Here is a 16,207-nt window from a genome sequence, read left to right as displayed (position 1 = left end):
AGTTTGACATATACGAGTGTATTTGTTACACTTACAAATAGAAGTAAAAAAAACTCAAAGGATTGCATTTTTAAACATCTACTTTATAAAAAAAAATATACAACAAAAAAAGTTGAACTTCAACAATTCCAAATCTTCATCTATTTCAGTTTGACCAAAGAACCTTTACAGTACAACTCAACGTCTTACTTCTCTACTCACCTCCCCTCTTCCCCACTCCAAATAGATCTGCAAATACCCTGAAATCCTATATGCCCTCAATTTTGTTGCCTGTCCCCCAATATGATCATGATAGATCCTTCCCTGCTATGGTTGGGCCCACTCCCAATACTTATCATAGACCTTCTCTATTTCTTCCACCCTCCCATTCTGCAAGGCTGTAAACCAACATAAGCTATAATGACTAGTCTTACACAAAAATTCCTCCTTGTTGGTCCTCCAGGGTCATTTCAAATTCTTACAATTTTGTTGCTACAATCATAGCGTTCAGTGGCATTCACTCCTTCCATTTAGGCCTAGGCATTGCAGCATGTACACATCTTGGGATCCTGGAGTATTCTTGCCCTCAGAACTTCTTCCATTGTGGTCACAGTGCTTTTTTTTTAGCTTCATCACTAACTACGGTTTTGATTCCACAACTCTTAGGGCTTTCTATCTCCTGTATCAAGACAGGCAAATCTGTTGTCTAGTTTTATCCAATAGTCTGATGGAATATTTTCAATGTCATATTTTGGGATGTCTCTAATGATCTTTTGAAGCTTTACTTTGATCTTGCAATCATAAGAACCTAAGAATAGCCTTACTGGGTCAGACCAATGGTCCATCAAGCCTAGTAGTCTGTTCTCATGGTGGCCAATCCAGGTCACTAGTACCTGGCTAAAACCTAAAAGTAGCATCATTCCATGCTACCGATCCAAGGCAAGCAGAGGCTTCCCCCGTGTCTTAATAACAGACTATGGACTTTTCCTCCTGGTTTAGTCCTTGCTGTCAAAACTGCATATTTCCATCTCTGTCCAATGCAGATGTAGTCAATTTGATTTTGATACATACCATTTGGAGAAGTTCATGTGTACTGGCGATATTTGTGGTGTTGGAAATGCATAAACCAATATATAATCTGATCACGTGGTCCAAAACATCATCAACAAGATACAAATCAATATCCCCCACTGCTATAAAATCACAATGTTCTATAGCCTTTAAATTCTTTACTTACTTCTTAATTTTTTACTTAACTTGTTTTAAAGTACTTCCTCATTTTTTTATATCACGGGAGTAACTGGCATTGAATCTATAAATCTGCTGACTATGACGCCCAACTACAAAACATTCAGGAAAGAACTTAAAACTTTTCTATTCAAGAAATTTGTCAAATGATCTAACTAAATCTGATCGACCCTCCACAGATCCTGATGCATACTACATCTAATAACCATGTATTCTCCCTGGAAATGCCCAGGCCAACTCTTGTTGTAAACCGCCTAGAACTGAAAGGTATTGGCAGGAGAGAAGACACCATTGTAATGTAACTGTGTGTTATGCTGCTAGCGGAGTATAAAAAAAGCCTCAGAATATGGAACTTTTTACCCAGTTTGGGTTTCAATCATAAATAACTCATTAGCTCCTGCTCATGTCACAGGCAAAAAACTCTTAAGTCTAATATATTACTTTTTTCTTTTATTCTTTATTTACTCTTGCCAATTTTAAGGTGAAGTTAAAGACATTTCTCTTCCTAGATGCTTTTGTAACTTAAACTGTCCTTCTAAGGATGACTTAGATTCAAGAAAGGTTTCTACCTTCAGTTCCCCTTCCCTTTGTTATTCTTCCCCTTGAATGTTCTCTTTCTTTCTATCAATTGTAGTTCTAACCCTTCTTCCCTTTTGTTCCCATTCGTCAATGTCTTTAAAAATTGTCATTTCCCCTGGTATTGTATTTTAATTGGCGCATTGTTTTGGCGTTTTTTTGTCTAGAAGGCTTGATTGGGTGGTATAAGAAATTTTAAATAAACTTGAAACGTATTTTTATCATTTATCCTTTGAAGCTCAGTAACTGAATCAACAGTATAACAGAATTTGTGCCTTCAATACCGGTAAACTTGGCCTCACAAACTATCAATGATTTCTAAAACCATTAACTCTGTAACTCTTTAAAGTTCAGACATTTTTAATCTTTTTTCTTAAAACATTGTGTCAAATGCACTTATCTTAGAGCTTCCTCGATGTTTTCATGCGATGCCTTTTCTTCTCTCGGCTTGCTCCGAGTACGACGCTGCTGCTTTGTAGTCAATTTGTGTTGTAGTTAACCAACAGGCCCTGCATTTCGCGGAGTTCCTTTCACTCCTGCAGCAATAATTTCTGCAAAGAAGTTACCATCAGCTTCTCTTTATAATCCATTAAAAAGTCTTTGATCTACTTTTGTCTCTTACTTAACTTACTTTACATTTCCTCTTTGCTGGTTTTCTCAAACTCAAGCAAAAAAATGGCGCCAGCGTGTTTAAAAAGAAGCTGTGGGGTCACATGTTAAACTTGTTTCCACTATGATTGGTTACTTAACACTCACTCATCAGCCCTGCAGATATTACATCATCCCACTCATTCTTGTCTCGTGTACAGATTCGTCTTATAAAAACTTACTTTCTATTATCACTCTACTTGTTCTCATTTTCTTTATTTAACTGTTAGAAGCTATTTAATAGAAATGTTGATCGAGATGTTAATAGAAGTGTTGCCATTCCATATTTTTATTCAGGCCCATTGGTTCCAGGGTTTTTAGTCTAAAAATCCATCTTTGCTCCTTCTGATCCATAACTTAACTTAACTTAACTCTTTGTTTACCAGGTTACAAAATCTATCTGTGCACTCCATTACTTTACACATCTGGCAAGTACCATACACAGTGTGTGACCTTTCTCTTCTTGTTCCTCACCTATATTAATTTCTGGTAATATCAATGGGCACAGTATCTCTTTCAAATTTTTGGTTCTATGGAAAGCAATCCTCAAATCATGATCTTTAAACTCTCCTGTGATCTTTAGCATCTCCCAATGTCTTCTCAATATCTGGGATAGTGAGTAACTGTTCTGCACAAATGTCAGAACACACGTAATATCTGAATCTTGGTTGCTTTTGTTTGGTTCTTGCTTAGAGAGCTCTCATACGCTACAGTAACTGCTGTCTCTGGGTAACCTCTTCTAATGAAATGTTTCCTAAGGTCCTTAGATTGTTTTTTTTTAATCTTCAACTGAGGAACATATTCTTCTGAGCCTAAGGAATTGAGAGTAAGGAAGGTTCTTCTTCAAAGTAGCTGGATGAAAACTTGAAAAATGGAGCACAAAATTTCTATCGGTCTCTTTCTTAAATACCTCAGTGTGGAAACTATTATTCTGCCATGTTATGTTCACATCCAGAAATTATATTTTTGATGTATCATATAGATGGGTGGCATAAGTTCAAATACGCAATAAATTTTTCCAACTCTTCCTTTGAGTCTTTCCAGACAAAGAAAATATTATCTATATATCTCATCCAAACCAATATTTTGGTATAGTAACTTGATTTCTGATGCAATAATTCATCCCCAAACAGAAAAAAAACTTTCTTTCATAGTTATCACAGCAAGTTCTAGGATGAACTCTGTTGGCACAAAATGTGGACATGTTCTTTTATCCAAAACCTGTTGCAAAATTAATAGCGCTTCGTCTTGCGGAATGATGGTGTATAATGGTATATAAGGAAGACACATTATATTGTCACCAGAATTATATTATCTTCGGATTCAAGCATCATTAATTTCCTCAGAAATTCAGTAGTGCCTTGTATATATAATTGACTTTGTACTACAAAAGGTTGAAGAAATTTATCAACATAAATCAACAATGATCCTTTACTTTTATAATTTGTACTATTTGTTTGAGTTTTTTATAAACTTGAAACTTATCTGATATAATGCTGTTATATTGTGTGTTTTATGATTATCTATGTCTGGTTGTAATCCACTGTAACCATTATACATATTTAATAGCAATGATAATTCCACTAGCTCTTTGAATACTGCTGTTGCACACTGAGTAGATGCTCTTAGCAAACTTCTTCACCCAGAGAGTGGTAGAAATCTGGAACGCTCTTCCAGAGGATGTTATAGGGGACAGCTCCCTTCAGGGATTCAAAAAAAGGTTGGAGAAGTTCCTGCTGGAACAGAACATACGCAGGTAAGGCTAGACTCAAATAGGGCACTGGTCTTTGACCTAAGGGCCGCCATGTGAGCGGACTGCTGGGCACAATAGACCACTGGTCTGACCCAAATCCTATGTTCTTATCCAAAACACCACCAAGATTTCTTTTTTGCAGGGTAACAGCTGTACTACCGCCTAGAACTCATTGGTATGGCAATATACAAAAATAAAGTTTATTATTATTATTACTAGAGTCCCATTACTGGGCATCAGAACACTGGACTATTTTTCCCCAAACTACTTTATGTTTATCAAATTGCAATTCATCAATTTCACTTATCAACTTTCATTGTGTGCTTCAACTGTGAAATGTATATTCAGCATTTTGATAATTTAAACACAAACAACATATCCCATGACTACATTTGTCCTCTCCCTACCCCCAAGTTAAATTCCAAATGGGAGATAGTAAGGACAATTAATGCTGAAGCAGCAAACTGTCTATCACTAAAACACCATGTGGCATAGCACAAATGCGAGACAAATGGATTTTTTTTTCATGGTATTCCATCGTTGCCTAATGACAGATGCACTGTCCTAAATAATTAGCTTTCAGAAAGGGATCTTCTTAACCCCTCTCTGAAGCTGGTTAGTGATCTCAGTTTTACTTCATTAAGCTCTTGACAGCTCTATGCAATCCACATCTGTTATTGTTTGGTAGTGTGATTCGAAGAACATACACCACTTGAAGAACTGGCAATAATCCATTCAACTTCATGATGCAAATCGGAACCCATCTGTTTACTAATCAAAACCAATATTTTAATCAGTTTTGCTCCATCACAGAGCGATACTGGTGTCAGCAGTATCTGTTGGCATTTCTTCATTTTATTCCCTGTAGGATAGGCTTCAAGCTGCATTAATGCAAACCCTCAGGATACAAAGTAACAGGCCAATTAGTTTGAAAGCTTTCTAGAAATTATATATCTAAATAAAGCTATTTAATGCTTCTTTGAGAATTATCTATTATTCATTACATTTCAGGTATTGTTTATAAAATATTATAAAAGTGTTTGTAGGAGATTTTTTAAGGAGGGGAATCCATAAGTGATTATCTGAAATTACAATTTCATTATCAGTACTCAGCAATCATGGGTTTCACATAGTAGTTAAAGAGTAAAGGGGATGGGACTTGATATATCGTCTTTCTATGGTTACAACCAAAGTAAGAATGACCAAAGACCATTTAAAAATGAAGACAATTTACTTTTACAAAGCAGATATAGACAATAAAAATCTTCTAAGAGCTTCTAGTTAGCATTTCAATTATTAGAAACATTAAGAAATGGAAGTAACATAAAACTAATATAAAACTGATGAAGTCAAGGAAAGGTATCGAAGAAAATTCTATAATAGAATTATCCAAAAACTGGCCAGAAATGAACAGAACAGATGACTGCAAATGTTACGATGTATGACTGGGAGAAAAAACATGAAGCACACCAACCAACCAACGTATGTGGTTTATTACCAGCACTCGACGTAGCCATGTTTCACTCTAAGGCTGTGTCAGGGGTTAAAACTATTTTACAAACATTACAAATGTACAAATCAGTAGGCAGTGCATGCAAATGTATCTCATGAATATTCATTGAGGATATCCTGAAAACCTGACTGGCTGAGGAGCCCTCAGGACAGGTTTTGGAACTGCTTATGTAAGTGAAACTGTTACTATGTTACTATGTTGGAACACTGTTAGCACTTTTTATAACATGTTTCAGAGCACATGTGGTCAAGGATCTATATGCCAATGAACCATTAACTTGGGTTCACAAGGGCAAAGCATTCTTGACTGTTTCTCCTGAGTCAGTACCATCACTGTGGTAGGCCCAAACATAGCTAACTCTACTCATCTAGGTCTAGAAACTTTGCTGCTATTGCAGAGAGATCAAAAAAATCAGATGCAGCCTGGGGATGTCCCAGACAGCACAAAAGAGAGGCAAATTAAAAAAATTTAAATAGATAAAAATCTTGAAGCATTGCAATAATAGAAGCAAAATATAAGTAAGAAAAACAAGTTTCAAGTTTATTTAAAATTTCATATATCGCCCAATCAGCCTTCTAGGCGGTGTACACTGTGTTAAAAACATGTATGAGATAACAATACATCATTTAAAACAATAATAGTTATTAAAAACAATTTAAAAACAAAAAGGGAAACAGGGTAGAACTACAATTATCAAGTAAAAAGAAAGAACATATAGGGAAAAAAAACCAAAAGGAGGGGTGTTAAAAAGCAATCAGAAATACAACCATGAGATAAAGGGTCATTCCATATCAAGTGCACCAGGGGTCAACACTCAGCCTCCTCCAAATTGAACAAAATTCTATGTCGATTTTCCCTAGGGTCTCAAACAAAATAGCCAAGTTGAAACCTAACACCAGCTTACCTTAGGACAGGGGTGTCAAAGTCCCTCCTCGAGGGTCGCAATCCAGTCGGTTTTTCAGGATTTCCCCAATGAATATGCATGAGATCTATTTGCATGCACTGCTTTCAACACATATTCATTGGGGAAATCCTGAAAACCCGACTGGATTGCGGCCCTCGAGGACCGACTTTGACACCTGTGCCTTAGGACAAAAGAACAATGATTAATAACAATGAACAATGCAGAAAGCTGAAGAGTAGCTAGGAACCATGAAAAAACCCCCACAAAGGATAAAGGGAATAGGCAATTTCCTGCACTTACAAGTTTATCTCTTCATAATCCAAAATGGCAGAAATCCCAGGATAGACAAAGACAATGTCTGAGGCACAAATCAGGTGACTCAAAGGTCTGCATAGAAAGAAGATTAACAAGTTAAGACATAGGATTCTGTACTGTAGCTGACGTGTCAAAGCAGTGGCAGACATCTAGGGAGGGACAGATGAGCCTGCCCGCAGTCCCGAGGACCCTGAAGTGGCATCCTCTCGAGCTGTCACATCCACTCTATAGAACCTTGTAAAGGTGTGGAGAGTAGACCAAGTAGCTACTCCACACATTTCATCAGATGAAACAGCCGAGGCAGCATTATCACTTCTAGTCAAATGTGCTGCGAAAGAGGGCTGTTTACCACAGGCAATCGAAACCCTGGAAGCTGACTTGATTCGTCTTGATTAGACAGTCAGCACAAAAAGGTGGTCGGATAGCCATGAATCATTAGTCCTCTCCAGATAGTGAAGGAGGACTCTATGCACATCCAGCTTCCACAAAATGCTGTCCTGTTTCACCAACCCGGTAGAGTGAAAGGCGGGTAAACTATTCTCTTCATTGACATGGAAAGCAGAAACCACCTTTGGTAGAAAGGAACGTACAGCCGCAGAGGAGCAACAGACTCCATAAATCTGAGGAAGGGCTCTCTCCAGGAGACGGCCTGTAACTCTGCCTAACCAAGACCATGGCAACCAAAAACACTGTCTTAACAATAAGATCCAAAAGGGATGAATCTGGCAGGGGTACATACAAATGGAGCCTGATACAGACCCTTCAGAACAACATTAAGGTCCCAAGATGGGAATGTTCTATGCAATGGGGGACACAATCTGAACACCCACCTCAAAAAACAAACCAAGAGATGCCAATGACTGCTTACCTCTTTTGAGCCTAAAGCACGAGAGACTAGCAACCTGCACCTGGAGAGACGAACCGCTAGGCCTTTTTCTACTCCGGCTTGTAATAATAATTTTTTTTTTTTCTATACCACCATAATCTTGCGACTTCTAGGCTGTTCACAGTGAAGAGAGCTGTGCAATCAGCGAATTACAACATACAAATAGGGAAGATGTCACTGAGCAGACAGTGATTACAGAGTACAAATTAGTACAAAATATAATATTAACATGTTACAGTGAAGGGGGCGAATTTCAGAATACAAATGGTGAAGAAGTCACTGAACAGTCAGTGAATACAGAATACAATTAGTGAGAATACGCAGTGTCAACATGTTGAGTAATAGTTTTTTAAAAAGGGGGGGTTGTTGTCTGACTAGGAAATAAATCTATTGAACAGAGCTGTCTTAATTTCTTTCCTAATATATCAGTGGGAGAGCAAGCTCCCAGGGGAATGGATTCTGAGCACCTGATAGGACACAAAACAGGCTGACTCAGCAGGTACTTAAAGAAATTGGCCTGTAAGCAGCTGAACGTTCTTGCAGGTCTGCGTCTTTTCCCCAGCGGAGTAAGCCCAAGAATGAGACCTCCAAGCACTGAAGCCATGCAGAAAAAAGGAACCGACTGCATAAATACTCCAAAATAATAAAAAGAAGCAGATCAGAACAGAACACATCTTGCAGAAGGAAAAACTGAAGGAGGAGCTTTTCTCCACTGCCGAAGGGGGAGGGGGGAAAGAGAGTTTTGAGCAACACCCTTCTGTAAAGTTCGTGATTAATGGGAAACAACAGCTACAATACAGAATCCTATGTATTTGCAACAGAACTGTTCTTACCATGAAGCTTTGAGTCTGACCAAATTTGAATTTCAATAGAAATCCTGCTGTAATCCTTTCAAGAAGCAAAATCACAGAAATGACAAAGGTCTGCGATCAATTGACCTTGCTGCAGCTGATCCGAAAGCTGTAGCATTTAGCTGCCTGTAAGTCTCAAAACAATAGAGATCCAGCAAAAAAATTTTGCATGATTCAGTTTGAGACTCTAATGAATGTCCACACTAAGGGCCTGTTTTACAAAGCCACACTAGCGGCTGCTGCGCGGTAACAGCCCCGAAGCCCACAGAGATTTAAAGGGCTTCGGGGCTGTTGCCGCATAGCAGCCGTTAGCGCAGCTTTGTAAAACAGGCTGTAAATTTTATTCAATCTGGAGGAGATCCAGCTTGGACGATTTTAAAAACTGGTTCACTTAGCATGGAATGATTCAAAAAGAACAACAAAAAAAGTGAGGTTGTCCAATATAAACAAAGAAAAAAAAAAAGGCAAAAGGTTACAAAGAAAATATACATTATTCTCCTAAAAAAACTCTAGGTAAAAAGTCATGGTTTTGATATACTGCCTTTCAACGGTACAACTAAAATGGTTTATATAGACAGAGAGATATTATATACAGGTACTTTTCTCTGTATCTAGTGGTCTCAAAATCTTTTTTTTTTTTTTGTATCTCAGCCAATGAAGGGTTAAGCAACTTTCCCAGGGTCACAAGCAGCTCTATTAGGAATCAAATCTGGGTTCCCCTCCAGTTCTCCTCCCACTGAACTAACTCTAGGTATTTTTTTTTAGCTCAGAGTTTAAAAATTAGCAAACATAACTTTGTATTCTTTATCAAAGTACATTTCATGGACATCTCGTCACAGCACTGGAAAACATCTTTAAACCACAACCTAGATTTCATAACTCCTGCAGACAAAATGCAACAGAAGTGAAGAAAAAAAAGGGAAAAAAAAACCTCTTTCAGGAAATATCATCACTGAGAAAAAAATTAATTATGGCAGCCTAACTCAGCATGGTCTTCAAAAAGTAGAGGGGCCTGCTGTTATCAATATGGAGCAATTAACACAACAAGAAAAAATGATTCAAACCTTAAAAACAGCTGAAATTCCTAAGGTAATAAAACAACAAAAAATAAGTCTCTTATTTTCAGCATGAAAAAATTACAACAGCAGCAGAGGTTTGGAATGATTCTCCTCCTTGGAAAACACACAAAATAAATAAACTAACGAGTGCCTGATTCTGTATACGTCAAGCATTTTCTAAAAGACTGTAAAGATGTTTTTCTGGCAACACTTGATACACATAACTTGACCCATGGGCGTGACTCCTAACCTGCTCGTCAATTGAGACCATAAGCTCTTGGGTCTCCAGATGAAAATTTGACAAGATTAAATGAATGCTGAGGATTATATAGTGCTATTCATCAGATTTGTGCTATGAAGGTCTGATAGATGCTCAAGCGCTAATAAATTGAAATTCATGCCAGTTTAACAAAAGGCATCTCATTACTAAATCTGTTTGCTTGTATTTACTCATAAATCACTTACCGTAGTTGATTTTTAAGCTGTAGGCTGTCATGGATGATTCTTTTGACAAATTCTAATTCTCCTCCTTCAGCCATGATCTCAGTAACACCTCCTGTATTTATAGAGCTCGGAGGAGGTCGTCGTGGATTTCGAGAGTTCACTCCCTTATTAAAAAAAGAGAAGCATGTAAAAAAAAAAAAATGCTGTTAAATCATGCCACTATAAAATTGCTTTCAATTTGTTTTAGGGAGTGACATATTTTATCATTATTCTTGAATAAATAGCATTTATCGTTTATAAGGAAATTTTGTTGATGTAGATTTTTTTGTCTTTTAAATTCAATTAAAAATTCAACTATTCCACGTGTGTTCCTTGGAAGCATATTGTTTCAGAAAACACTGATTATGGGACAAAACAACAGCAGCCTTTAACCTCAAAGAGACAAAGTAGCATTTCCACGTAGTTAACTATTTTAAAATATTATTTACCCTCTCCTTGAAATATCAGTCAAGATGGTGTTATCAGTGGCATACCAAGGGAGAGGCGGGGTGGCACATATTGGCAAATGCCACCCCTTTATCATCCCAGATTCAATGGTCTGCATCGAGGGTGCTTTCCTCTTCCCCCCATGTAATCCAGCATTTTCCCCCTCTCGCGATCCTATGGGCCGCCAGAAGCATCAAAAAAGGAAGAAAGCTGCTTTGGCTGGCCCCAGAAGTGTTTCTTCTTTCAGTGTCCCACTTAGATGGACACAGGAATTGTGTCTCATGAGGACATAAAAGAAAGAATAATTCTGACGGCACACAAGAATGTTGGAGGATAAGACCAGACAAAAGGCAAGGCAAGTATGTGGGACCACTTTTGAGGCAGGTGGGAAGGAAGGGAAATAGATGTATTTCCAGACCAGAGAAGAAAGAACTGAATGCAAGGAAGAGGGTAGTATGACAGAAAGGACAAAACATGCTGTGGGGAGTTCAGATGAGGAAGAAAGGAGTAGAAGGGGACACATAGAGGGAAAGAGGAAGGGAAGGAGAGTTGGAGTACCAGGAGAAGGGGGTAGGAGAGTGTGAGAGATGCTGGCCCTTGAGTGGGGCTGAAGGTGAATGAGTAGTTTAGGGTGCAGGAGAAAGGGAAAAGAAAGGAAGAAGCTGTATATGGATAGGAATAGGGACGGGTCAAAAGGGAAGATGCTAGACTTGGGGGGGAAGAGAGGGACAAGGACACAGATGTTGAACATGGGAAGGGAGACAAAGATAGAAACAATGACACAGGGAGAGACTGAACAGGAAAGATAGGGATGCAGAGGAAATGATGGTGGATATGGAGAGACAAAAAATGACAAATGAACAGAAGATGGATAGCACTTGGAGATTGGAAGGTCCAAGAAAGAAGTCGAGAGTAGACAGTGGATGGAAGTGGCACAGAAACAGCAGATACCATACGGAAGGGGCAATGAGGGCAGACAGTGGATGGAAAAGAGAGAGAGAGAGAGCAAAGGATGGAAGGGAGGAGAATGCAGATGCCATATAACTATTCACGACGCTCTGGTGATGCATGGTGTTATATCCAAGGAATGAGAGTTTATCAAGTTTGAAAGAAAACAATTTTCAGCCCTTTGACTGGAGAATCTACAGTGTTAAAAGCTTTTCCTCATCAAGCTAAGTACTATTTAAGCTTCTGTTTAGGGTGCAGCAAACTATTTTGTCTGTTTATATGATAACAGTTTTTTAACGATTAGACTGAACTTTGTTTTTTTCTGCTTGATTATAACAGTCTTTTGAGGCTTTGATTGAACTTTGCTTCTATCTACTTGACTACTTCCCCAGATACAAATTTTTGCATCTCAATTATTTTGGATTATCTTTTTAATTTAATTTTGATTTTTCTACTTTGGCTGTTCCTGCTATTGACTGGGAGATTTGACAATTAGCATGCGTTTTGGTGGAGTTTATTTTATGACTGATGATGAACTGAGGGCTTATTCGCTTATAGCTTTTGCTGCTTGATGAGCTTCTCAAATCAACTAAGGTCTTTTTCTCCACCATATGTTTCTGTATGTTGTTAAGCTCCTTTCTCTGCAGAAGGAGATAAAGTTGAATGTGTTTAAGTGGTTTGATTTATCTCTTCCAGTGATTTTGATTTCAATTACCCCAACATTGACTGGTTTAATGTTACATCAGGGAGTGCAAGGGAGATAAAATTCCTAGACATCATAAATGGCTGCTTCTTGGAGCAACTGGTCTGGGAACTGACAAGAGGGGATCTATTTTAGATTTGGTCCTTAGTGCAATGCAAGGGGATGTACAAAGGCAAAGATGTGTATAGTACAGGAGTTAACTGTGTTGGGTCCACTTGGAAACAGTGATCATAACGTAATAAAATTTGAGCTGATACCTGGAGTGACATCGCAAACGAAATCTGCTATCTATTGGACAAAGCAGGTGAATGTAATCCACATAAGCATAAAATGAACACCAAAAATTTCTAACCAACCCTTCCAAGCAACAGACTCATATAGATGTAAAATAGTAAAGGTAAGTGTAGTAAATCATTTGGCACCATCAAATCATTTCCCTGTACCTTCACAGACTTAGGATACCTATACCTACATACCTATTGGTATTATAGAAACACAGTACACAATCACATCATGCATAAAGACTACATAAGAATTGCCGCTGCTGGGTCAGACCAGTGGTCCATCGTGCCCAGCAGTCTGCTCAAGCAGCGGCCCGCTGGTCAAAGACCAGCGCCCTAACTGAGACTAGCACTACCTGCGTACGTTCCGGTTCAGCAGGAACTTGTCTAACTTTGTCCTGAATCCCTGGAGGGCGTTTTCCCCTATGACAGACTCCGGAACAGCGTTCCAGTTTTCAACCACTCTCTGGGTGAAGACCATCTAATCTTTCCAGTTTCACCAAAAACATTTATATATATTAATCCAAGCAGAAGTACTGAGTGCACCATGGGTCTCAAATTTTCTAGATTACAAAGGAGCTACACCGTAGAAGATACAACATACCTGGGACAAACACAAAAGATCCTGTGGCAAATAAGTGAAGGGGAAATCAATGATCAATAAAGAGACCAATGGCACTACAAAAGCAAAGAATATGAGATACCCTCCTCTGCTGTTTTCGTTTCTATTATACAGTGTGTCAAAAGAGGAGGAGAATGTCATGTTAAATGGAATCCAAAATGATAAATACCTTAGCTTCCAACTGGTTGGCAAAAAAGGGAGGGTTGCACATGCAAAAGTCATAAATGATCTCAGATTCTTCTTTTAGTGCATCCATGAGAAGCGTCTTCTGCGGCACTTTCACCACTAACAGGAAAAGGAAGAATCAGATATGAAGAATGAAAATTAATTTTCATTTCTAAAATCTCTTCTTACTTAAGTCCTAAAACAATTCACAGGTCTGATTCAAACAAACGTGTACTAAATGTTTATTACACAAATTAATATATTACTTTTGGAAAAATAAGAATAATGTACTGTATTTTTCGCTCCATAAGACACACTTTTTCCCCAAAAAAAAAGTGGGTCGAAATAAGGGTGCGTCTTATGAAGCGAATATACCAACCCCCTGGGTGGTACCTTTAAATTGTGGAGGTCGGTGGATGGCTGCCTGCTGATAGTCGGGGACCGCGGCACACAAGCGCACTAATGCCTGGGCCTGCAACGCTTCCTAATTGTGTCAGATGCTGGTGCTTCGCTGGACGGCTGCCTGCTGTTTACCGGCATGTCGGGGCCAGCAGTGCACAAGTGCGCTGCTGTGTGGGCACGTGCCACTTCTGGAGAGTGTTTTCCCCTATAACAGCCTCCGGAAGAGCGTTCCAGTTTTTTACCACTCTCTGGGTGAAGAAGAACTTCCTTACGTTTGTACGGAATCTATCCCCTTTTTACTTTAGAGAGTACCCTCTCGTTCTCCTACCTTGGAGAGGGTGACCAACTTGTCTTTATCTACTAAGTCTAATCCCTGCTGCTGCTGTTCCCCTCCTTCTTCCAACCCCAAATGGAATAGTGATGAAAGCAGGCCACCTTGCCTGTTATAGACTTTGGAAAACACAGTCCCCACCATAGTGGCTGTAACACTCTTTCCCGAATATTGCAGTGGTTTGCCCTTTCCTTCTGCAGCATTTAGTTTTTCCATGATCTCCCTTCCAGGTACTACATAGAGATCTGATGAGTTTAGGTTCCTTACTGGGACACACCAAGTAATCTTGCATATTTCTTAAGCAGTCAAATTCTACTGCAATACACTGCCTTAGGAGGCAACACCTTTTCTCGACACTGCTAATTATTTCTCTATTATTAAAACATGAAAAATGAGTTCTCTCTCTAAATGGTTTAATATAAAATATTTTCAAGGAGGAAATCTTTCCATTGTCCAGTCAACTGACATGGCAACATAACTGAAGCAGTTAAAAGACAGAGGCCACAACGGAAAGTTTTGTTCATCCTGCGTACCTTTAATGAGATCAGCTAAGTTGTTCTGCTCCACATTTTTCTTAGCGTAATTGAAACAAATGTCATCCACTTCTGTGGCAAGAAAATACCAGCCATTCAGAGTGGCTCCAAGTAGTGGGTAGATGCAGGAGGCCCCTGTACCTGAATTAACAAAAAAGTATTTTTAGTAATTCTCTTCATATATACTGTACATATGCTTTTATAAAATCCTGACAAAGATTGAGGCTGCAAAGCCTACTACCTGAAGTGATATAAAAATCTGGCACTATTCAGACAAAATTAAAACATTTCTACAATAAAACCTTGCCAGGGACATACAGTATATATCCAGGAGTTCCCAAATTTGTAACATTGCCTCAGTTGTATGAACATATATCTAAGAACATAAGCAGTGCCTCTGCTGGGTCAGACCAGAGCTCCATCACACCCAGCAGTCCGCTCACGCGACGGCCCATCAGGTCATCATAGAAATCCTCAAAACATTGACTGTAATACTCAAGGACTGGAATTGAAAAACTCTGATATAGTCTAAAATTAAATGTAAGCTACATGGAAGGATTAGATTCTTACCCCAATAAACCTCTTTCCTGTAGAACAGGACGAGTCTTACGGATGGGTTAACCATCTCAACTCGAGAGTTGCTTGCAGAAGACACCAATCATTTTCTTCTCTCCACCCCCTTGACCCTCTGGGCATCGTCTCTTCTCCTCAGTCCACACCAAAGCAAGTGATAGCCCCTAGGAAAGGTAATAAAAGCAGGGGGGGAGCCTCAGGGGATCTCCCCAATCCAGGTAATTTTGATCTGCTCTGAAATAGTTAATAAGAGTTAATAAACAACTACTCAAGAGAGCAACAACTATGGTGGTGAAACACAAGAAACCCACTTACCTGTGTGCAACTGGCACTAACACTTGTACAGCTAATAGCATGGCAATCATGCTGACATAAATTTTGGTATTAACATGTCACCTCTTCAAAAGCTTTTCTTCTCTTCCAAGTCTACAAGCCTCCAAAGGCATAACAGACATCTGACTGGGCAAGACATAAGGAATCACGTGCTGTTCTACAAGAAAGCACAGTTACTTACCATAACAGGTGTTATCCAGGGACAGCAGGCAGCTATTCTCACATGTGTGACGTCACCGATGGAGCCTCGATGCGGAAGCCTCACAAGCAGACTTGCTTGAAGAAACTAGAAGTTTCGAGTCAGCCGTACCGCGCATGCGCGAATGCCTTCCCGCCCAGCACAGGGCGCATCTCCTCAGTTCTTCACAGAGCCGAGAAGTCCGTCTTTGACTTTTCTATGTGAGAATAGGCTGCCTGCTTGTCCTGGGATAAAGAGGACTATTGAGTTAGAACCTAATCCTTCCTTCCTATGCAAATAGTATACAATTCCTTACGGATGGGATATACCAGAGCAGTCCCTTGAGTCTAGGCCAGGACAGATGAGTCTGCGATCAGCATAGAGGACCCAAAAGCCCCTTTTATTCGTACCACCAGGTCCACTCTGTAAAATTTCATAAAGGTATGGAGGGTAGACCATGTGGCTGCCCTACAAATT

General features: G+C 39.1%; 1 protein-coding gene across 1 annotated transcript in view; it reads right to left on the bottom strand.

Moving 5' to 3' along the window:
• Positions 1-16,207, bottom strand: part of METTL16 (methyltransferase like 16) — a 118,812-nt gene that overhangs the window by 32,407 nt on the left and 70,198 nt on the right. Inside the window, 3 exon segments of the mRNA XM_033922630.1 lie at positions 10,197-10,339; positions 13,385-13,500; positions 14,647-14,787. Coding sequence (XP_033778521.1) covers positions 10,197-10,339; positions 13,385-13,500; positions 14,647-14,787 — 400 coding nt within the window.

Source organism: Geotrypetes seraphini, chromosome 15, assembly GCF_902459505.1.
Source record: "Geotrypetes seraphini chromosome 15, aGeoSer1.1, whole genome shotgun sequence".
Taxonomy (NCBI): Eukaryota; Metazoa; Chordata; class Amphibia; order Gymnophiona; family Dermophiidae; genus Geotrypetes; species Geotrypetes seraphini.
The sequence above is the reverse complement of the archived record's forward strand: the minus strand, read 5'-3'. Positions and strand labels throughout refer to the sequence as shown.